The 23,291-nt window shown below is 31.6% G+C and overlaps 2 protein-coding genes across 6 annotated transcripts; both read left to right on the forward strand.

Moving 5' to 3' along the window:
* The first annotated feature begins 6,535 nt into the window (after positions 1 to 6,535).
* Positions 6,536 to 9,062, forward strand: LOC108333143 (DNA-dependent metalloprotease WSS1). 2 transcript variants are annotated; one of them, XM_017568490.2, is made up of 4 exons: positions 6,536 to 6,791; positions 6,880 to 7,075; positions 7,424 to 7,858; positions 8,722 to 8,897. In XM_017568490.2, the coding sequence occupies exons 1-4, from the start codon at positions 6,637 to 6,639 to the stop codon at positions 8,737 to 8,739; spliced, it is 804 nt and encodes a 267-aa protein (XP_017423979.1). In that variant the 5' UTR covers positions 6,536 to 6,636; the 3' UTR covers positions 8,740 to 8,897. The 2 variants fall into 2 exon arrangements, with proteins under 2 accessions (XP_017423979.1, XP_017423977.1); XM_017568488.2 differs by having other exon boundaries at positions 6,537 to 6,791; positions 8,755 to 9,062.
* Positions 9,063 to 13,418: 4,356 nt separating this feature from the next.
* LOC108334174 (vacuolar cation/proton exchanger 2) lies at positions 13,419 to 23,219 on the forward strand. Of its 4 annotated transcripts, none has more exons than XM_052870709.1 (11): positions 13,419 to 13,573; positions 13,741 to 14,078; positions 14,184 to 14,212; positions 14,510 to 14,706; positions 14,811 to 15,023; positions 17,243 to 17,374; positions 19,686 to 19,802; positions 19,877 to 19,930; positions 20,095 to 20,211; positions 21,850 to 21,946; positions 22,894 to 23,219. In XM_052870709.1, exons 1-11 carry the CDS (start codon positions 13,571 to 13,573, stop codon positions 22,902 to 22,904), a joined length of 1,308 nt encoding a protein of 435 aa, XP_052726669.1. In that variant the 5' UTR covers positions 13,419 to 13,570; the 3' UTR covers positions 22,905 to 23,219. The 4 variants fall into 4 exon arrangements, with proteins under 4 accessions (XP_052726669.1, XP_017425356.1, XP_017425355.1 ...); XM_017569867.1 differs by having other exon boundaries at positions 13,430 to 13,605; XM_017569866.2 differs by having other exon boundaries at positions 13,431 to 14,078.
* The last annotated feature ends 72 nt before the right edge of the window (positions 23,220 to 23,291 follow it).

Raw genomic sequence — 23,291 nt, forward strand, 5'->3', positions numbered from 1 at the left:
CATAAAAGAAATACTTGCCCACAAGCTGCACAAGTTGCTCCAACTCAATCTAGTCAGATAACACAATGCGAGATTGACCGAACTGCAACAACACCTTAGAACTGATTTGTATCTCAAAAAATGTTATTAATATGTATTCTAAACTTTGTTTTGGATAGCACCTTTTTTATTTGTAAAGTGCACTTGGAAGAGATATTCAGTTAATTTTTATTTGGTAGTTAAATTTGTTACCTCTCGCGGCACTGGATCTAGTTTTAATTTTAATGTTGAATTTTGATTTTTGTTGCTTAATTGGACTTCCAAGTATTATTTCATGATCGTTTCTATATTAGATTCATGTCTCTCAGCTCAATTATAGGTTTAAATCTTAGTTTTAGTTCTTACTAATTGAGTAAGAACTCAATTACTAGTTCTTATTAGTTAGTGATTTTCTGAATTTTAGGAATTTTAGTTCTTTTTAGTATTTCTCAGTTTTAATGTTCAATTAGTATTGTTTCAAACTTGTTTTCATGATCATATCATGATCCATAACATTTCATATGAATCAATTCTGCATAATAGACCACCTTATGCACTTTGCTATCAGCACGAGTCACGCTGTTTTATTCCATTTGTTGTCTAATTCTGGTTTCAAATGCCTTTTTGTTAATTTTTAATTGTTTAGTAGGATTTAATTCATATCATGCATAGTTTTAATCATTCAAATGTGTTCCAGCCACTCAAACTGCATAATTTACAGATTTAGTTCTCTTAGGCATTTTTGTCTTTAGGCATAATTTTTAGGATTTTAAATTTCCTACTATTTTATTTCAATTACTTCATCTAAAATACATTGTAGGTTCAAGCCGAAAGTTTCATATCAGTAGAGTTTTGCTTCAAACGACCTTACAACTCATGTTAACAAGTAGAAAATAAAGTATTAATTAAATAAAAACTAAAACACATAATATAGAAAAGATTAAACTAAGTCGTTGTCTGTAAGGCATTAGTTAACAGAAGTTTGGAAAATACCTGATGGCAATTATAAATTCAAGAATCTATAGTTCTAAGCTTTCACAAATTACTGTACATCTAGCTAACTAGCAACATTAGGACTATATAAGCTAATAATATCATTATAATTGAGAATGAACTAGCCTAACTAAAAGAAGAGGGTTGTCCCACTCATTATAAGAAATATTTTGAACAAACACCTTATCCATAAAATTGTTATAACAAGAATCGTGATCATGAGTTCCAACCTTAAAATTAATTGTCATTCCTAAGAGATTATACAAAGATTTGTCAAATGGTTTTAAATTTAAATCTCCCATAATTCCTGGAAAGTAATTGGCAGCTCCACCAATAGCGTCTTGATAATATTTGGCTTTCTCAGTCCTTGTGAATGTAACATTATCCTCACACTTCAATAAATCATTACCCTGATATTTTGAACTACATTGAACTCAACATCATCACTGTGAGCAGGATTTTGGTAAGGTATAATCAGTCCATCTCTATCAGTTTTGACAGTAAGTGATTGACCTGCACTTGAAATATATGAAGCACCAGATGTCCATACAGCTTTTGCTTACATCTTATATCATTGTAACATTACACTGTAACATTCAAAAATCCACACACTTCTTACATTACACTGCAAATTAGCTATTGAAAGCAGAATTTGAGATTTGTAATTCATTTAAAAACATCCGATTACAATATTGCGAACTTCGACATCACAATAATTGTCTAATATAACACATTGTCTATTACAACACATCATGAAATTTTGAACAACATACAAACAAGGATGATGTTAATAAACTCCATAAAACATAACATCCATGTTAGTTGCTTCTCCCATTTATGAGAAACCATAGCAAATTTCTCCAGACTAATATATTTTCTCCTTTGTCTAGCAATAGTAGTATCCCTTTCATCCAAATTATCTTTATTGCGCCATTTAAAATAATTGCATCCTTGAAATTCTTCATTTATGAGTCCGCTAATCAAAACATCCAACCACAATCATTTCATTACTCAAAAAATAAAGTAATCACAAAAATGAAACTATAGCCATTGAACAAACATTGTAACTAGGACATCCCCAAAATTGCTTGCGGTCGTTCTTCACTGTTTTAGCCACTCTCAACACAGCAACCTCCCCACGATGACATATGTTGGTTCCAACCAATCCTCTCGATGAAACAACATGAGAGCTCCCCCATGAGCAAGACGAACAACACTGATGATTCAATGACATTGTCACTTCCTAAGCCAATGCCAAAAGGACACAACCTCACTACAATATTTTCTCAAAGAGGGAAGAAGAACACAAAGAACAAGTACATCAACAACAATAAACTCACCAAGCTCAGCAAACCCTAACCAAGAAGAAGACATCCACCACGATAAATGGAGACCCACCACGCATCTCTCACTTATAACCTCGTTGGGGTTCTTCCCACTTACGGGAATCCACGTTTTGATCTCCTTTGTCAGCTAAACCAAACTCTTTTGACATGTTTTATTTCTCAACTGCCAAATCATCAGTCACTTAACAATGTTAGTCTGTATTTAATGGAGAGGACTTTATTGACACAAAATTTTCTATTATTGGATACAATTAACACTTTTAAACTACATGTGGACGAAATAGTAACTTTTTTAAAAGAGGGGACAAATTTGACACACTTCAACCAAACTGGGACAAACCAAGCAATTAAGCCAAAATTTTACTTTTGTCTTTATACTTGATGCATATAAAACTTTTATTTCATTTTCATTTTTATTAAAAATATATATTTATAATATTATTATATATTTAATATTTTATATCAAAATGGAATTTGAATAATGAAAAAGTTATACAAAATATTATACTATACACAAATAAAATCTTATAATAACCAAAACATATATTAATTTTATAATAATAAAAAAATTTGATAATGTTAAAAAATTAATTTTTAAAATTATAAAAAGAGAAAATATTTAAATTTAAATGTAAAAGAAAACATCCTTTACCTACTTAATATGAACATTTCCTAAAACAAGTTTATTTGTTGTGTATAATAATAGTTTTTATAATCTTAGGAACATTGTTCTAGAAAAAAAATTACTTTATTATCATAAATATTGATGTATATTTCGGTTGAATTGGTCTGAGGATCGGTTGTCCTTTCTTGCTCAGAAGACACTCCGACGCTCAAGTCATATATGTTTCATAAAGAGGTCTAAATTTTATTAGGATAGAAAATGATGTCTTTACTTGGGCCTTAACCCTATATTTATAGGGCTTATCTCAATCAAGCTCATTAATTCATATTTGATATGACAATAAATCTAATAATACTTGCTAATATACCTGTTAATTGTCCATTAATACCATATTCTTGTGCAATATGACATGTTAATCACTAATAATAAACATATATTCACATTTAATATGACCATTAAACGTATTAATTGGCCATTAATGATATTTACCTTTCCTGATTAGTTTGTCTGACAATGGGTCAGTTGTCAGGTATAGTACATTAAGTCCCCCAAGCCCCGAACAACTGTTTGTAGGTGCGAAGGGGTTTAAATACGCCAGACGAATTTAAAGTGGCGGGAAAGAGTGATTACCCTTTTGAATCACCGGGCGGTGTGCTGTGGTTTGAGAATGGCCAAATACTTGTGACCGCTTGGTTTAGGACCAGGAGCTCTCGGAGAGCGTTCCTTGGGTTTTGTGGACAAGAGTGAGAGTTCATGAACACTCTTCACCGCTTGGTTTAGGACCAGGAGCTCTCGGAGAGTGTCCCCTGGGTTTTGTGGACGAGAGTGAGAGTTCACGAACACTCTTCACCGGTCGGTTTAGGACCAGGAGCTCTCGAAGAGTGTTCCCTGGGTTTTGTGGACGAGAGTGAGAGTTCACGAACATTCTTCACCGCTCGGTTTAGGATCAGGAGCTCTCGGAGAGTGTTCCCTGGATTTTGTGGATGGGAGTGAGAGTTCACGAACACTCTTCACCGCTCGGTTTAGGACCAGAAGCTCTCGGAGAGCGTTCCCTGGGTTTTGTGCCATCGCCCTGCAACCTGTGATTGGATGGAAATTGTCTGGCTTTATTCATACCAAAAGTGTAGACACGTAAGTCTTATCAAGGTTGAACGTAGGACTGAACCTTCTTGAAAGTTCTCAAAACAAAAGACATGCCTTTAGAAATTATTACGAAATATTTTACTCTTGTTGCAAAACCTGGTATTGACTCGAAGTAGCGATGTCGAGACCGAGCGCACGTCTGGTTCCTCGTGGAATCATGGGGATGTCGCTCGGCCCCACGGTGGACGCCAAAATGTTTCGGTTGAATTGGTCCGAGGGTCGGTTGTCCTTCCTTTCTCTGCTCTCTTTCGATTGTCCAATCCTCTCCGAGAACACAATCTACTCCCATGGGTTGTTGACCTGCAGAAAACACTCCGACGCTCAAGTCAGATATGTTTCATAAAAATGTCTATATTTTATTAGGATATAAAAAGATGTCTTTACTTGGGCCTTAACCCTATATTTATAGGGCTTATGTCAATCAAGCTCATTAATTCATATTTGATATGACAATAAATCCAATAATACTTGCTAATATACTTGCTAATTGTCCATTAATACCATATTGTTGTGCAATATAACCTGTCAATCACTAATAAATAGTGTATATTCGCATTTAATATGACCATTAACGTATTAGTTGACCATTAATGATATTTACCTTTCCTGATTAGTTTGTCTTGACAGTCGCATATAGTACAATGTATTTTAATTTGAGTATAATGAAAAAGAAAATTATAGTTTTAACATAAAAAGTTTTAGTTTCATTAAGTTTATTTGAATTTTGTTAAATAGATGAAGTAATTGTTAATTTTTTTCACTTTTAGTAATTATCAGATTGTATTTATTAGAGAGAAAAATGATATTATTATTAATTTTTTAATAAACACATATAATAATTACTATTAAATATGTTTTCAGTTATTTTAATAATTAGTAAATTTTAAATATGATTAATGGAATTAGTCTTTTATTTTTAAACTATATTTTTTTGTTATTAGAAACTAATATGAATATTTATCATACTGAAGGGAGGATTTAAACATATCTTTCCATTAACGGGTACATTGACAGAGGTGAATCGTTTTATTCAGATGCAACATTGTTTATCGAAAGATAAATTTAATATATAATAACTATAAAAAAAGTACATATAATATTAAAAAGGCATAAAAAAGTAGGTAGATGAGGTGACAAGCATTTATGATGAAGCAGTTTTATACCCTTAAAGTGTCAGAAAATTTGTTTTTTTCTCTTTTTCTATTTTGGAATATAGCATTGAAGAATTAATGGTGGTAATTAAGAGACAAAATTAAATTTAATCAACCTATCTGAAATCATTATGAGGCCGTCAAGTTAGATTTACGGGTGACATCGGGATCAGTGCGGGTTTTATTACTCTGTCTGTTCGTAATAAAAAATTATCATTATCTGCAATAATATATAACTTTTTACTCATGTCATTTCTATTACATAATTGTCTTCATTTTTATTAAATACGAGATAGATATATCGATATACTCGTATTTATACTTATTATTTTATTTTAAAAAAAATTATGACAAAAATAAAAATCACGCCCAAAACATCATAACATTATCAAAATATTTAATATTAAAGCAATATATTTTTTTTCTTTATGTCAAATATTAAAACAAATATTATATTTGTATAACTCTATTTTCTTTTAAAATTTTAGAACGAAATAAATAAATAATAAAATTAAAATAATAATATTTCGGTTTAAATATAAATATTTTATGTTTTAAATTTCAATGTTTGATGTTGATAAAAAGTGTTTATGATAATGATTTATTATATTATAGTAAATGAAATATGTAATAAAATATTCTTATAAAAACGAATTATAGTAAATAGAATTATATAAAAAGCTATCCAAATTTATATCATCAAAATATTAAAAAAATGAAAATTATCAATATTTAAAAATAATTTGATATATTATTGAATAAAGTGGTATGAAGAGTAATATAATTAAAGGTATAATAAAATAAGTAAATGAAAAATAATATTAAAATAAAAATACGTTAAAAGATAATAAAAATTATCTAAACAAAAAAAATTTCATCAAATAAAAAATTAAAGATCAAAGACAATAAAAAATAGTTATAATATTTTTATATTTCTTAATCAAAGACAAATGTATTTAATTTTTTTTTTTGAAATGATACTTTTTTTACTAAAATTATAAATTAGTTTAAAAATAATTATTATTTTTAGGATTTAATATGTTTATTTAATTTGTTCAAAATTAAAATTGAAATAAAAATAAATAAATTTAATATGAATCTATAATTCGAATAATCAATTCAAAATTAATTCGCAATCCAACCATACACTACACATCCGACTAATCAATTAAAAAATTAAGCGGTGTCAGAGATAAGAGTTTTCGTTCAAAATTTAAAATTTCAATCAGTGAAATAGACATAATTATCTATATTTAATTAATTTTTGTGTTTGGAAGATGTTAGAGATAACAGTAACAAGGATCAAAAGAGCGTAAGAATTGAACCAACCAAAGCTTAGGAGCCTCTTTCTTATGCTAGCATGGATCTTAATGATCTTAACAAAGTCTGGGAAATCAAGCCGCTAAAAAGAATCGGAGAAGATGAAGCAAGGAAGATTCTTGAAAAGGTAGCTAAGCAGGTTCAACCGATAATGCGAAAAAGGAAATGGAAAGTCAATGTTCTTTCTGAATTCTGGTACTTGATTATTGAATTCACTTCCTTTTACTTTTCTAAATGCTATGTTCTTGTGTTAGTATCAGTCGTCTAATACTTTGGTGTGCAGCCCTGCCAATCCGTCACTTTTAGGGTTAAATATAGGACCGGGTGCAGAAATAAAGATTAGATTGCGGAGGCCAAACTGCGATTGGGATTTCTTCCCATATGAGCAGATTCTCGATACCATGTTGCACGAGCTTTGCCATAATGAACATGGTCCCCATAATGCTCAGTTTTATAACCTTTTGGATGAAATCAGAAGGGTAATGATGTGTTGCTCTCTATCAATTTATATTTGTAGTCCATTAGTTCTAAAATTTAGCATAAATTTATGGTTCACACAAAAGTTATCCTGGTAGATATGCACCCATCTCTTTAAGTAGTTTACCTAATTGAATATTTCATGTATTGATGAAATTTAAAAGGAAGACTCATAAGATTACATTGCCTATATAAAAAGTGGAATCCTTATTTTCACATGATGTGCTGATAATAGTTTATGAATATATTATTTCTGCCGACTTGCTATCTTTGTATATATACGCACATCCTTATTGGCATTGGTCATAGATAATTAGTATCTTTAGTTAAAACCCTATTTTCTGCTGTAGGAATGTGAAGAACTGATGGTCAAAGGGATTAATAACACTGGGAAAGGATTTGAGCTTTATGGAAGACGTCTAGGTGGATCCTCCCAGCAAGCACCTTTGTCATCACTTCGCCAGACTGCATTGGCAGCTGCTGAAAGCAGAGCACGTCATAGCGCTTTGCTTCCTTCAGGACCTCAGTATTTAGGTGGTGATACAAATATTAAGTCTTCTCTGAGTCCAATACAAGCTGCTGCCATGGCTGCTGAAAGGAGACTGCACGATGACAAGTGGTGTGGGTCAAAGTCTCAAAGGAGTGAGCCTCAAAGAAGGGAGAATACAAGTTCTAGGGAAGCCTCTGCAAGATCTATTCAAACTTCAGCTATCCAATCCGCAACAGCCAAGGAAACATTTGAGGGAGCAAAATGGCAGTGCAACACTTGCACTTTGTTAAATAAGGTACAATTTAATAATGAATTGATAGATTGTATAAAGTAGTTCTCGTTTTGATTTCATTTAATATTAAATTATGTATGTACAATGTTCTATTTCATTACAGTATTCAACCACGAAAACAATAATCTTATTAACTTGAAAATTTCCAATATGTGCCCTCCCATCCAACATCAGCATGCCTAGCAGAATGAAAAGGATCATTCAATAGTGCCTAGACACTAATTTCATAAGCTCTTCAATTTTTCAAGTTGTCTTGCTGGAGGCCAACTTGATTCATGGAATTAAAGTTCATTCTACCATATTGATGAAGTAGGTTGTTAGATGTGTACACGATGTTTTGGCATAAAGAAAACAATATATGTTGTACACAAAGGTTAGTGTCAATTTGTTTACTGATTAACCTATGTATATAGCCTGCTATTTTGATTGTAGGGATGATTAGGTAAGGCTCTACCATTTTCACTTGTGCCTTTAATTTTAAACCGTTATTTCAATCTGCATTGATCAACATGTGGCATCACTTGATTTCTATAGTCATTTTATAACTATAAGAATCTGGTTAATAATGTTTAAACCTGTACACTTGGAGAAATTGTACCTAGGCAACTATGTACCCAACTTTGAAAAGCATATTAAGTTGAGATTATCTGAAAAATGCGTGAGCGTTACAGAGGAGTTTGTATGCTTTGTAGCACCCCCAAACTTCCCAAAAACACATTGATCTAGTGTTTGTTGGTTATATTATGTTAACTCACTGCGCATGGACTAAAATGTGTCTGTTGAGGTCTTTTGTGTTATTAATAATAATGCTATTATTTGACAATTTTAAATGTGATTGGAAAAATGCTCTTGCATGCATTGGCTAGAATTATTTGTGGTGGTGATCTGGTGTATTGCAGCCATTAGCATTGGTATGTGAAGCCTGTGGAACAGAAATGCAGAAAGGTGTTTCCAAGTTCAAAGTTTGGTCTTGCAAATTTTGTACTCTAGAAAACGGGGTTGAGCAGGATAGATGCTTATGTTGTGGAGAATGGAGATATTCATATGGTCCATCAGTGGCCATTCGTGGGCCTTACATTGGTACCTAACCGAACCTAAGTTTTCAATTGGCACCTAGCTGGACCATAGTCAATGAATTCGTGTAAGTATTTTGGTGATGTAATCACAACATTTTAGCATAATAATGCATCTACTAGTTGAAGTTTTCGTGAGAAATTAGAGAAAAAAAACATAAATTTCATTCTGTCTGAAAGAGTTAAATTAAAAGGAATTAGTAAAATCAAAAGTAGCGGCTATACTCTTTGTCACAGTCCTATTTATATATGGTGAATTAAACTTCATTTATAATATACAAAAGAATATTACTATTTAGTTTATATTTTTATTCTCTAAAATAAGATGATTATACATGTAACGTCATCATTTAGTTTTTAATATATTTTAGGTTATGTATTTTCTTTATCGCCCATCATCATCGATGAGAAATATTTTCTTTATTGTTTTAACGGTAGAATTTACGTATTCTGCATAAGAGTAATGTAGTTGTTAGCTTCATTGTGTTTAGAGGATTCCAACCCAAAATATTATGGCCTGTTAAATTTTATCCAATGAAAAGAAGGTAGTTTGTTCCTCACTTCCAAAACCTCTCCATATAAATAATATTTCTATTTTGCTCTTTTTAATTATGTAATCCGACTCTTTTATATAAAATAAAAGATCACTTTTTCTTTAAAAAAAATGGATTGGATAATCTGAAAGTTATATTTTATTTTAATATTTTATAATTCAGAAAAAGATAAAAGGAAATGCTTTTTTATGAGGTACAGAAAGAAACTTATAGATTTGGAAGAAGAAAGTGCCTGTAAAGAACAAGGAATTATTTATTTTTTTTATTTTTGTTATCATAATCCACTGGTTGTTATAATACATATATAATAATTATTTTATCTGGAAAATTCAAAATACTGTAATCACTCGCACGCAACACGATTCAAATTATCATGATATTGTCAACAGGAGAGAATCTTCAAGTAGGTGCCGCGTATCCATGGCCAAATGATTGTCTTCAATCTCGATAATTTCGAGTATATAATTTAGTTCTATTTTAGTAAAAAGCTGGAGAGAAATTTAAGTTATAAATATTCAATTAAATTTATAGATTTAGAAATATTTATAATCCACCTTATAATTAGGAGTAGTGAATCTGATGAAATTAGATGGAACAAAATTAGAATTTATTTCGTTAGGGGGTTTCAAACTGAATTTCGAATTAGACTCATTGTCTTTAAGTGTAGAGACTTGCTATTTCTCAACGGGTAAAAAAAAACCCTTCAGGTTCAATTCTTCAAGGTTAAAAGCGTAACAACACTCAGATAATGATGAAGGTTTATTCATGATAATGATATTTTTTCACAATATTTTAATATTATTCATGTGTTATCATCTTATTAATTTAAAATTATTTCATAATCAATAATAATAATAATAATAATAATTACGATCAATAAAATATCATTCTCATGGGCTTTTAAGCTTATGGATCGGAGAGCCCATTTTGAAATTCAAATATATTAGTCGATTGGGTTACCGCATAGGGTAAAAAAATAGCATATAAATGTTTTACGTTGGTATTGTTGCTGTGTAAAATCTTAATCGCGTGTGAAGAGCCCCAGTACTACTAATTCTAACAAAAAAATGGCGAATTCCAACTCTTCAAAGAAGGATCCCTTCGATTTTCCTTTTGATCTTGCCCATATTTCTGAGTCGCAGGAACAAATCTTACGCGATGTTTCTGTTGTTGGAGCACACAGTCATCGTTCCCCCTCGCCCTCATCTGCTGCCGTGGACTCTCCCATTCCCATGGAAGTTTTCCACACACCATCGCAGAACAGCCCGCTACCCTCCTTCTGCGCTAGCGACCCGACGCCCACCACCGAATGCCACGACCCTTGCACACTTAATCACACCGTGAATGTTGATGCTGTCACGCTAGATCTTTCCAAAGGTGTTGTGGAAGATTCTGAAATGGAGAAGACAGGAAGAAGTGCTTGAAATTTATAGAGCTTTTTTACGCTCTAAAAATGAAAAAGAGAAAGATCTTAGTTATTTTAGTCTCTTCGAAGTCGCCGAAGCTTGTGGAATGGAATTTCCTCAGCCAAGATGGTGGCCGGAAGGGAAAGACTTTTATTGGTAGAATCATTTATCTGTTATATAGTTATTAGTCGATATATTAATTTGGAAATAGTTGTTATTTTGGCATGTTGGAAAAATATATATCTCGGTTAATTTATTTTTAAATTTACATATAGGTTTTATTTATTTTAAATTAATTTTTATTTCATTTTCAAAACAATTTTAAAATGAATGTAAAAGATCTCATTTGCCCTTCGATTTCAAGTGCATGATTTTGGCCTTATATTTGTTGTTTTTTATGTTGCAGGATGGTTGAAGATGAATACGAATGTTTGAAGACGAAAAAAATGAAGAACAATGGTTGAAAATGAGATTTGAAGAGAGGAGTATTCGGTTACATGCAACCCATAGGAAGAAAAATATGACAACCCATATTCGGTTCTTCATTAGGTGAAAATTGAGGATGTAACGTTGATTTTGTTGAACATGATGATTTTGTTGGTGGTTGTGATGAAAATTGAGGATGGTGGAGTTTCGGAAGTGAGAATGGTGTGGCGGGAGAGAGGAATAATTAGAGTAATGTAGATGAAGACATTATGTTTGTTTTTGATTATGGAAAAAGTTTTTTTAACAACTTTTTTTTTACTTTCTTGATTGCCCTTTGTTGTTTGTATGAAATACTGGGAAATATTCTTACTTCGCATGCAGATAACAGATTTAAGTGTTTGAAACACTCCAACGTTATTAATAATGTAAAGGCGTGTTGAATATTCAAAATTTAATATTGAATCTTCAAATAATCACAAGTCAAATATTTTTCAATTTCATATTGATTATTGTAATTTAATAGCAATTCGATATAAAGTTACATCATTCGATCATAAATATATTTGTTTATAATGATAATAATAATAATTATAGTAATAAATAATAATAATAATAATAGTAATATTAATAAAAAATAATAATAATAATAATACAATGTTTTTCATGTTAAAAATTAATTTTTATTTTTTTTGTAATGATTTTTACAATACATAATATTAATAGTTATAATTTTATATTTTTTTAATTATTAAGAGTATTTTAATAATTAATTAAGTAATTTTTTTTATTTGTGTCAAATACTACATTAAATTTTATAAATTTTATTTTTAAATCTATTTTACTTCAAATTCAGTAAAATAAATAATAATTAATTTATTTTTAAATAATTTTGAATTAATCTCCTCACTCTTCTTTAAATCAATCTTTTAAAATGAATACATCATACGACATATAATATATGTCCTTTGTCAATAATATTGAAGGCGTGCTTAACTTCTGGCAATTTTAATTATATTAATTTTAATTAATCAAAAAATAATCTGAAATTAAAGTCGTTATAATGTAAAATAATTTATGTTTAATGTAAAGTTGGTTACTCAACTAACTAAAGTTGTAAAATCTTGTGGTGATTTACATTAAAAATAATGCGCTGAATTGAAATCATACCTAAGGTGTCGTGATATTAGTCAGTGACTTCAACTTCAAATATCATTATCATTATGAATATGCTTAATTATTGATTTTTATGATTGGTGATGTATCATAACAAGATCAAATATAAAACATAGTCGAGTATAAGTAGATCAATAATTTTTATTGAATGGAATTCTACCTCATAAACCTTAAAAATAAATAATATAATGTGCTAATATTGACTTCCATTGACAAGGTTCAAATGGCTTAAAACATATATCGTTTGATTTAATTTCTATTTACCCAGTTAACAGAGGTTACCAGTTTTCCATAAACGTATCAAATCAGAAAGTTTAAATTCTTGAGATAATTATTTTATTTAGTATCTGATTATATCTTAAACGATTTTAAGATGGTCTAAGGAGAAAAATATAACTCGTATGAAAAGTAAAAAATACTTGTATACATTTTGTAAACACCATTTTCTAAACAACTATATTATTTAGATTAGACATTTTTTTCTACGCTGCTTGTAATTCATATCTCTTTACGCAACCGACTACTTTGAAAACCTAAATCCTGTTTAAAATTCGACCACGCTGTAAGAAAATTTAAATGAACCAGTAAAATATTAAATTAGTATTTAAATATAAAATGTGAAAACAAAATAAAAAATTATCATCAGTTAAAATATGATTTACTATTGATACACAGTAAATTTCAGCTCACCGTGACCTACCGTCAAAGTACAAAAGTTAACTTTTCAGATCAATTAAGTTGATAGAAACTTCACACAGTACTTGAAATATAGTTTATTTATTTATTACATTTTGTTGGCTTTTTACGAAAACCAGATAAATATGGTATTTGAGAAAGTTTTGATATTTATTTAAGGATGAAAGACACGTGGAGGAGCGGGAGGAAAAACGAAAGACATTGAGATTGGGCATGGAAATATATAAATAATAAATAATTTTAATTTTAACGAGGAGAGAGAAAGAAAGATAGAGAGAGAGAGATATAGAGGAGATTTCGCAGAAGGTTCGGAGGTGTGACTGGTGACTTGCCAGACAGAGCGTAGTTGCCGGCCATCGAACGCGAACAGGAAATGATTTGATTTGAATGGTGTGCTATCACATCGTCGTTCTCATTTCTGAGTTTGGTCTTCTGCTTCTTCTTCCTTACTCATCATCACATCTACATCCCTAGATTTGACCCTAAGCTCTGCAGCTCAGTTCTGTCATCCTTTCGTATCTTGCTGGATCTGTGCTATCATCTTCTCTGCTTTGCAGATGGGTTCGCTCGAGGAAAAGATAGAGCGCGATCCTTTCGACAACCTTAACGATGACGACGACCACACTCCCTTCGCTTCTTCCACATCCGCCTCCAAAGTCCGCCCCTTCAATTTCGAGACCACCGTTGTCGATTTACGGAGCTCCTCCGCCTTCAACATTAGACGCATCAGCAGGAGTATATATTTCGTCTTAATTAAGGCCAAGATCAACATCTTGCTTCCGTTTGGTCCTTTCGCTATTCTACTGCATTATCTCACCGGACACCAAGGATGGGTCTTCTTCTTCACGTTATTGGGCATTACTCCTTTGGCCGAACGTCTCGGTTATACCACCGAGTAAGTCTTACGCGTCTACTCAAATCTATGCTAATCTAATCCCGTTTACTTCCTCTCCTCTCTAATCTATCGCTAACATGCTCGATTTCCCAATCCTTGATCCAGGCAGCTTGCCTTCTTTACGGGACCAACAGGTATAGCTCTACCTTTTATAGTAACTAGTGTTGTATGTGTCATCTAAGCTAAGGTTGCTTTTTGGTCATTAGTACTGCAGGACCCTAGTCTATCTTACTTGACCTTCTCACTATGTTCAGTAACTAGTCATGGTTTGTGATTGATTGATGACATGAAACACTGTTTGTTGAGAACGAGTAACGCGTACCGTCAAAGTAACGCATCCTTTATTCTACTTGTTCCTTGTATGCGTGTAAGCTTGTATCGAAGTACATGGAATACGGGTCAATTGAATTGACTTCTGTTGGTATGCGCAGTTGGGGGTCTGCTTAATGCCACATTTGGCAATGCAACTGAAATGATTATATCCATTTACGCATTGAAAAGCAATATGATAAGGGTTGTGCAGCAATCTTTACTCGGTTCTATCCTGTCAAATATGCTTCTGGTTCTTGGCTGTGCTTTCTTTACTGGTGGCATTGCCCACTACAAAAAAGTACAGGTTTTTGATAAGGTACATTTCATGATTTTAGTGGAAATTAGTGCATGTAATTGTCTCTTTGCGTTTTTGTCCTCCTTCCGTTACAGACTTTACACTGTAGTTTGCGTCTGCAACAGGCAGCTGCCATTGTCAATTCTGGGTTACTCTTGATGGCTGTAATGGGAATTCTGTTTCCTGCTGTGCTTTACTTTACTCACTCAGAAGTTCATGAAGGGAAGTCAGTGTTGTCTCTATCAAGATTTAGCAGCTGCATAATGCTGCTGGCATATGCAAGCTACCTTTTCTTTCAACTTAGAAGTCAGCAAAATGTTTATACTCCAGTTAATGAGGTCAGTTCTTTTGTAGCTTTTTCTTCATGTTTATGGTGTATAATTACCATGACATGCACCATGTGATGTGGTTGGGGTGAAACCCATCCACGTTTTGTTTTCATTTTATTTCTCGTAGGAGAGTACGCTGCATAGTTGCAATTAGATATTGAGTTTTCAACTATTTGAGGAGATAAATGTGTTTACCACCTGTTAGTTGTCACAACTATGGTCGTTCAGTAAATCATCCGGTCATTGTCGTTTTCCTGTGTAACTGGTGTTACACTTTACCAGTCACCATTTTGCCAGTAGACCTTGGTGTATATATATATATATATATATATATATATATATATATATATATATATATATATATATATATATATATATATATATATATATATATATATATAGGCACACACACAGACACACCATAAGAAAGAAACGTGTTTTGTTTCAACTGTTAGATTAAAATATTTTATTTAATTAAGCATTTTACCAAAAGAGTGAGTGGAAAATATTTTGAAAAATGAAGAACTGGGAGAGATGACTACATTGGCATGGTGTGAGGTTTAGCTCCTCAGTCAAATTTTGGTAGACTCCCGAAGACAATGGGAAACACAGCCACAGCCATTATTTGTTTCATCAAAACAGACTGTATTTAAATCTAATTGGTGACCGAACTTCCTTTACAACTTGCATATGCAGTGGTAGAGCTTGTATAATAATGTCTAAAGACATTGGAAGGGTCAAATAATAAAGTTTATAATGTTTAAATTAAATGAAACTGTCATGATAATATCACTCCTTATGGGTGATTTTTAGTATTTCATTATACTATTCAAATATTAACCACTTTCTTAATCATTTTTTTATGATATTAAAATATCTTTTAATTTATTATTAACACTTTCCAAGTTTGTTTTTTAAGACTTCTATTTCTTTTTTTTTCTACTGAATAAAAAAGTTTGTATTTTATACAAAACAAAATTTGTATGAATACGCAAAAAAGTTTTGTGAAATTTTCAACATATTTAAGGAAATAATATTTTTCTGCAAAATCTTAGCAAAGTTTGCTGAAATTCCGTGTAGAAAAAAAAAATCACAGAATTCATAAGAAAAATTGCTTGAAAAATCCACGTGCAAGACATATTTACAGATTTAAGTCACATTATATAAGTTTCCTTGTATACGACAAGTATACGAAGGTTATACAAAAAATTAGTTTGATAAAGGCAAAATAGTTAATAGTTTGAAAAGGTACTTGGTTAATAAAATGCTTAACATGAGGAAAGTGTTATTAATGTTTAAAATCATTCATAAAGAGCTAATGCTATCAAAAGATAAAATTTAAAGTAAAATATTAATGTAATATTTTCTATAATAATAATAATAATAATCATAAACAACTTCAATTATAGTTTACCTGATATTAGTGTTATGCTCTATGTTCTTTCAAAGACTTAAAATCATTAATAGTCTATAAAGCAGGAATATCTCTCTTGTTCAAAGTGTCGTATTGCAGACACGAAACACTTTTAGGTAGGTTTCCAATTAAAATTTATTTTTTATTGGCTTTGACACTTGTAAGTCTACACAACAACACTTGAACCAACACCGATTGCCAAACCTAATGTTTTTCAAGAATACTCATTTTTTTTAACTTTTAAGTCAACTTCAAATATTTATAATAGAAAAAAATATACAAGGTTGGTTTAAAAAAGTGACAATACCATCAATTTAGATCTATTGCTATATTATTTTATTAGAGTCTCTCTTTGTGCATGTGTGAACGCTGTTTCCTGGTGGTGTTTAGTGTTGATGTCCATGCAAGAGTCCCTGCTTTGTACTTCATAGTTAATAATTAAAAATAGACAACTTTAAACTGTATTTGAGAGTATTATGAAAATCTTATTAGTATAAGAAGTTGGGGGATGACTCCCCTGTCCAAGATCTGCTACTTTACCATGAACGTGGCTTCACATTTTTATAGATGTCAGTCTGGGTGCATTATTTTTGCATGTATTAGAAAAAGAAAAAGTTTTATCTTTTTGTGTTTTCACTCCTCTGGCGTTGTTTACATTGGTTTTATTTTTTCTAAAGTTGATCAGAATATTAAATCATTACATTTTGTTCGAAATAAAGAGGAATTTACGTGAGTAAATTGGTTCCTATTGAATGCTTTTTTCTATATCATTCAACAGTGCATTTGCATATAACCTTTTTGCCTTATAATGCAGGAAGGAGATGATGGTGAAAATTCTGATGAGGAAGAAGAACTTGAATTAACTCAATGGGAGGCAATAGCCTGGCTTGCTATTTTGACAGCATGGATGTCTATATTGTCTGGATACCTCGTAGATACCATAGAGGTATATCTATATCATTTCAAAACTTCTTGATCATTAATTACTATGATTGCACTACCAAAGACTATTCTCTTGGAATCTTTATTTTTCTCAATTATGCTTTCATTTTATTTGTTGATATCTTTTGGAAAGGTGCTCTAGAACAAGAGTTTGCAAGATGGTTCGAAAAAAGAGTCTTGCTAAGCAATATAAGGTCTTGATCTTTGATGTTCATTTATAGAGCCATAAATAGAAAACTAAGTTACTAATCCAAGAATCACGTGCTGACAGCTCAAGGGTGATAAACATACGACCTTTAAGAAAAAATATTGAAGGAAGGTAATTTATAATAAAGGTATAATTTATTCTGAAAAAGATGTTTAAGAAAGTTAGAAAAATTTCTAAAGCAATCATAGGTGAATCAAAAGACTTTGAACCAATACATAATGGTTCTTGGTGGTGGAATGCGGGTAACTAGAGAAAGCTAAGAAACAAAATGGAGCGTTTTAAGGTCTTACACTCATTCAACCACTAGTACTCAATAGTGGCATGAACTGGCCACCCTTAAAAATGGTTGTAGCAGGATAGTAGATAACTAGCTGACTTGTATTATAATTTTGATCATTGGAGATAGACAGTGCAACCGAAGGGTTTGTGCTTAAGCAACTTGGTAGCATATGTAAGCATTGTAGTTTTCAGGAAAAAAGAGAGGAAAATGTCTTAGGTAAATTGGATATGTACCTTAGGTTCTAACTATATGTGATCAATGTTACAAAATGATGGAGAAATTAATGCAGAAGATATCACGCAAGAGATACGACTTGGATGATTAAATTGGAATAAGATACTGAGGGTTGTTGGTGATTTAAAAGGACCTACCGAGCTCAAAACAAAGTTTTAATATATTTATACTTCAAACTACCTTACGATAGGGAATGTTGTATCACCTGGATCAAAATACTTGTAATCATCTTAATCAATTTTTTATCTTCAAGAACCTTAGCTTTTGGTATTAGTTGAACGATGGCAGTTGCAACAACATTATCAACATTGTACTCTGACTCTGAAAGTTGTCTTGATATGAAGAAATATGATAATCCGGACAAAGTTTTTCCAATTTAAGGATTTGTCTCCTGTATTTGCCAAAGAGATGGCCATAATTGTTGCAGCTTCCCTGACCCCTGAAAAAATATTGAATATAAGTCCCAATATTTTCAAAGAGTTTGTCTCTTTCTCTTCCTCCTCAAATTTGTTTTGGCCAAAGAGGCTTGATTTCTCCTCAAGTGGTATTTTTTTTTTTAATTCTGCAGCTTCATGTAAAATAGAATGCATGTTTTTTATCTTTCCATTCTGTTGGAAATCTTGTTTTTCATTTTAGTGGACATAGCTCACATCTGAAAGGGTCAAATATGATGCAACTCATGTTTTTAAAACATAAGGAGTTATTCCTTTCTAGGATTTATCCCATACTCAACACACTTTGATTTTTTTTTTCAAATTTAACAACTCCTATTCTTTTGACATCAACATTTTTTTCATTTCCAATGTGGCTTTAAAGAATTAGGACTAATGGAGTTTTCTAAAAATGATAGCTGCTATTGCCAACAACTACATGAGCTAAGCTAGAAGTTTATATCATGAGCCCACACCTACAACCACCTTTCTTTGAACACAGGCAAACTTTAACCAAACTTACAATCAAGTGAAAAACTGCAAAATCGTTAAATGTCAATCTTATTGCCAACAAGTTGAACCCGAAAGCATGTAATTGATGGGATGCTCTCCTTGTTATTTAGTAGTTGTGACAGCCCTGGCGGGATTAGTTTCACCACAATTTTTGCGGAAGTTCCCTGGTCAAAGCCAAATATCAAATTAAAAAACAAAATGTGATTTGTACTAATAATTATTTATACTAATAATATTTAGGTCATGTGACAAATGAGCTCATCTCAACAGCTCTTAACATAGTTAAATACTATAATACTATTTAATATAACAACTTAAAAAATTACGGAGTAAAAGCAATGGCTTAGTACTAATTAGATTCAACATAAAAGGAATTACTTATTTTTGGAACTATGCAATGGAAACAGTGATGTGATCAGGTCAAGTCACAAGGGATAACAACCTTCGATTCTGCATTGAACTTTTGGTAGAAGTAAAAAAGAGATATATTGCAATCCACTAATAAGATTTTTAATAGTGGTGATATATACTATACTGGCCCTATAGTCTTATTTGTACTAATCTAATTATCCGGATCAAGTGCTGTCACAATATCTGTTTTTCCTGTCCTTGTTGACAGACAAACGCTAATATTTCTGGTCTCTTACAGGGTGCATCTAAGTCATTAAATATGTCAATGGCTTTTATTTCTGTCATCTTGCTTCCAATTGTTGGCAACGCTGCAGAACATGCCAGTGCCATCATGTTTGCCGTAAAGGACAAGCTTGTAAGTGGCTTTCAAAGCTTACTCTTCATTCTATGAATATTGTTGATCTGTTAATGGATTCAATCTCTCCTCAGGATATTACTATTGGAGTTGCTATAGGATCGTCTACACAGATATCTATGTTTGTGGTATGGCCTTGAACTGTTATTAAATGGTTATTTGGAGTATTCATTTAGTGCATCTTTTCGTGAATAACCTATCTGTTAAAAGAAATAGGCTAGAGTTTATAATGTTTTTTAAATTAGTAGATCATTGCTATAGTTAATGATTCTTGTTTTCTTGAAAATTGCAGATCCCCTTCTGTGTAGTTGTTGGATGGTGCATGGGAAAAGAAATGGACTTGAATTTTCAACTCTTTGAGACTGCCACGCTTTTTATCACCGTGTTGGTAGTTGCATTTATGATGCAGGTATTGATTTCTTACCTGTAAATTGTGTTGGTAGTGGTTGTTATTGTTTCCCAACTTATAAGCAATTGATGGTCGGAAGCTAGATCTCTTTTAAAGGTGTTTAGTCAAGCTTAAGATCCTATGTTTTAATTTATTGTAGAGTGAAATATAAAAAGTGGCTGAAGAGAGACCATGGGGATTTAGGAAATTCAGAATTAACACAATTCTTCATCATTGTCTGATATAAAAATTAATTTGATTCTTATCACTTTATTATTGCTCAGGAAATGTAATTTAAAATTAGGCATCAGTAATAACTTTGTGTGTATGAGTGAATACTAAATTCCAGAGCATTATGCACATCAGATAAACATCAGCATATGTATTAGATGTTACTAGTTGTATTACATTATAATTATTCAACTTGGTAGAGAGGATAAACATTAATTAACTCTACCAAAACAGAAGAGAAAGAGAGAAACAGTAAAGAGTTGCCAATTGAATCCATAATTGACTATATTAATTCTTTTAAAGGCTGAGGTCTTGGTATCTTAGTTAATTGTTTAATAAACACGACCTGGAAATTTATAAAATTTTGATGGGCATATTCTCGATATACGTCAGTATGTGGTATTTGAATTGTGTTTCTCTACATTTGAAATTTGTTGTTATGGTATGTCAATATGATATCACTAGGGATTAAAATAAAAAAGTGATATATTTTTTGGGACTAAACTAAATTTAAAATGAAATGTTTATAGGGGCTAAACCAGTAAACATTACAAAAATCGTAAGCAAAAAAAAAATACTTTATTTTTGAAAGAGTAAAGTAAAAAGTGAGATTTACAAAATATATTTAAATGTTACATTAAATTGGTTGATTATAATTTGACATCTTAATGTAATATAATTTTAACTAACGAAAATTCACTACAGTGAACTAAATATACTTTTTCATATACTTGAAAAGTTGTTTGCAATTATCAGGCTTTGTTAATGTCAGTTTTTAGTTATTTGAAATAGAAGTATCAAAATAAGTGGATGAATCGGTTCTAAAATCTTGTAAAACAAGTTAGACAAAAAATTAAGGTCTAAATTGAATTGTGCAAATTTGTGTGTGAAATAATAAGTCTTAAAAATAAACATTTGAAGACGCATACAAGCTCAGACATATTGTTCCTCCCACTTTGTGATGAGGAAACAAGTTGCCCGCGATAGAGAGGTCAACTTCTTGTTAACATCCTTCTATATAAATCTTCCAAACAACCATACATCCATCTTTTGAAATGAATCAAAATTATGAATTTTTATTTTTAGTTTTAGTCTTTGACTATGACATCATGTTCACGTGACACTTTTAATGATTTCATAATTGTTGAGTTGATAATTTGTTGAAGTGTTGTGTGATGAGATAGTCGCAGTCAGAGTTAATGGCAGGGACTAAAAGAAAACTACCCTGTATAATGGGAACTAAAAATTCAATTAAATCTCAATAATATAACCTTTTATAAATGTGTCAATTTTAAGATGACATCACGAAGAGAGAAACATATCGTTGGAATCCATGTCAGGCATCAGTTTTTCATTCCATTGTATGGAATGTTATCATCACTATTATTAATGTGTTTGACAACCATTTTAATTTGTTTTTACTTGCAGGAAGGAACCTCAAATTATTTTAAAGGCTTGATGCTTGTGCTGTGCTATCTTATAGTTGCTGCCAGTTTTTTTGTACATGATGACCCTATTAAAAGTGGTGAGTTACTTGGAGTATACTGCATAGTTTGCAATAATTATATAAAGAGGAAGAATATAGATGAATCTCCTCTATTTCTCTTTGTGCTTACAAAACTTTGCACAACAAGCTTGCTTAATTTGTTTTTTGACTTTATGTATTTGCCTACCTCTCTCTTCCCCTTCTCAAGATACTTATATATCTTGTTACACGATATGAACATCTGGATATTAGAACTCGGACCCTTCCAGATTAAGAACATGTCATCTCTCTAGTTAGAACATGTTATACTAAAAGTGGATTTGGCAGTTCCACATTTCTCCTGAACAGGGTTACTTACTGACGAGTTTAAGCAACATCCGGATTAGTATATAATAATTTTATTCTCTGGTATGATTATTCATTATTGCCTAATCAGTTTGAGATGATTTTGTTGAAAAGATAAAATTCTAGAATCTTTCAACTAGCTAGGGGAATTTCTTTCCAAAATCTTTGGATAAATAGAACAGCACCCCTCCCCATCCCCCCCACACAAACAATTGTATCTTGAATTTTCCCTCTGCAAGCCCGAAGTCGTTGAACCCGTATATTTAGTCACATGACACATCATGTTGTCAATTGTAGTTTGTTTATCAGGCCCATTTAATGAATTGATCTTTGCAGAATATACGATGAATTGTTCTTAATCTTTAAGATCTTGGTAGAAGTAAAAGCTTGGGGGCCTCACATTTGGTTAATACAGTGTATCCTCTGGATATGGTATTAGGATGTCCATTTTTTTGGAGTTTCACATCAATCAATTTTGACTCGATATCTAATCATGTTCGATTTGTGTAGCCATGATTGGTAGTTCTACCTGAGGCTATTTGCTAATAAAAAAGTGAACCTTAGTTAGGATTGTGTTTGGTGTTTATTTGACATATATGGTTAGGCCTTTTCTAATGCTATGTTTGTGGAATCTGGTGCAGGTAATGACTAAATATTTAGAGTAGGTGTGGTACTTGTCAATGTTCCACTTTCTGTACCAAAAACGTAGGAAGCATGGATTTCGGAAGGGTTCAAGAAAACCTTCGACCTGCTTTCAACATGACCTGGAAACCCGCGAAGTGACCACGAGCAATTTGTTGTACTGGAAATTTTCAGCCTTGTATTATATATTGAATTTTGAAAGTATGTTACCTGTATTATTTTCATAGTTTTAATTCATTCACCATAAAATCTTTGTAGCGTGTGGGCCTTCATATCTCCAATGAATCACGTTGAAAGTAACCGATCACTGTTAAGCTTTCTTTCATTTTCTTGTTTGCAGTGTCCTTTTGAGATTATTGAGGGGTTCGTCTTTTTTTCATCAGTTTTTTAGAATTGG

Source organism: Vigna angularis, chromosome 11, assembly GCF_016808095.1.
Source record: "Vigna angularis cultivar LongXiaoDou No.4 chromosome 11, ASM1680809v1, whole genome shotgun sequence".
Lineage (NCBI taxonomy): Eukaryota > Viridiplantae > Streptophyta > Magnoliopsida > Fabales > Fabaceae > Vigna > Vigna angularis.

Bases quoted from the DNA above. Each gene is read 5' to 3' on its own strand.
- LOC108333143 (XM_017568488.2), top strand. From the start codon at position 6,637: ATGGATCTTAATGATCTTAACAAAGTCTGGGAAATCAAGCCGCTAAAA. The intron at 6,792-6,879 runs GTACTTGATTAT...TTTGGTGTGCAG, and splicing joins AATGTTCTTTCTGAATTCTG to CCCTGCCAATCCGTCACTTT. The intron at 7,859-8,754 runs GTACAATTTAAT...GGTGTATTGCAG, and splicing joins CTTGCACTTTGTTAAATAAG to CCATTAGCATTGGTATGTGA.
- LOC108334174 (XM_052870709.1), top strand. The intron at 14,707-14,810 runs GTACATTTCATG...CGTCTGCAACAG, and splicing joins AAGTACAGGTTTTTGATAAG to GCAGCTGCCATTGTCAATTC. The intron at 15,024-17,242 runs GTCAGTTCTTTT...CTTATAATGCAG, and splicing joins TTTATACTCCAGTTAATGAG to GAAGGAGATGATGGTGAAAA.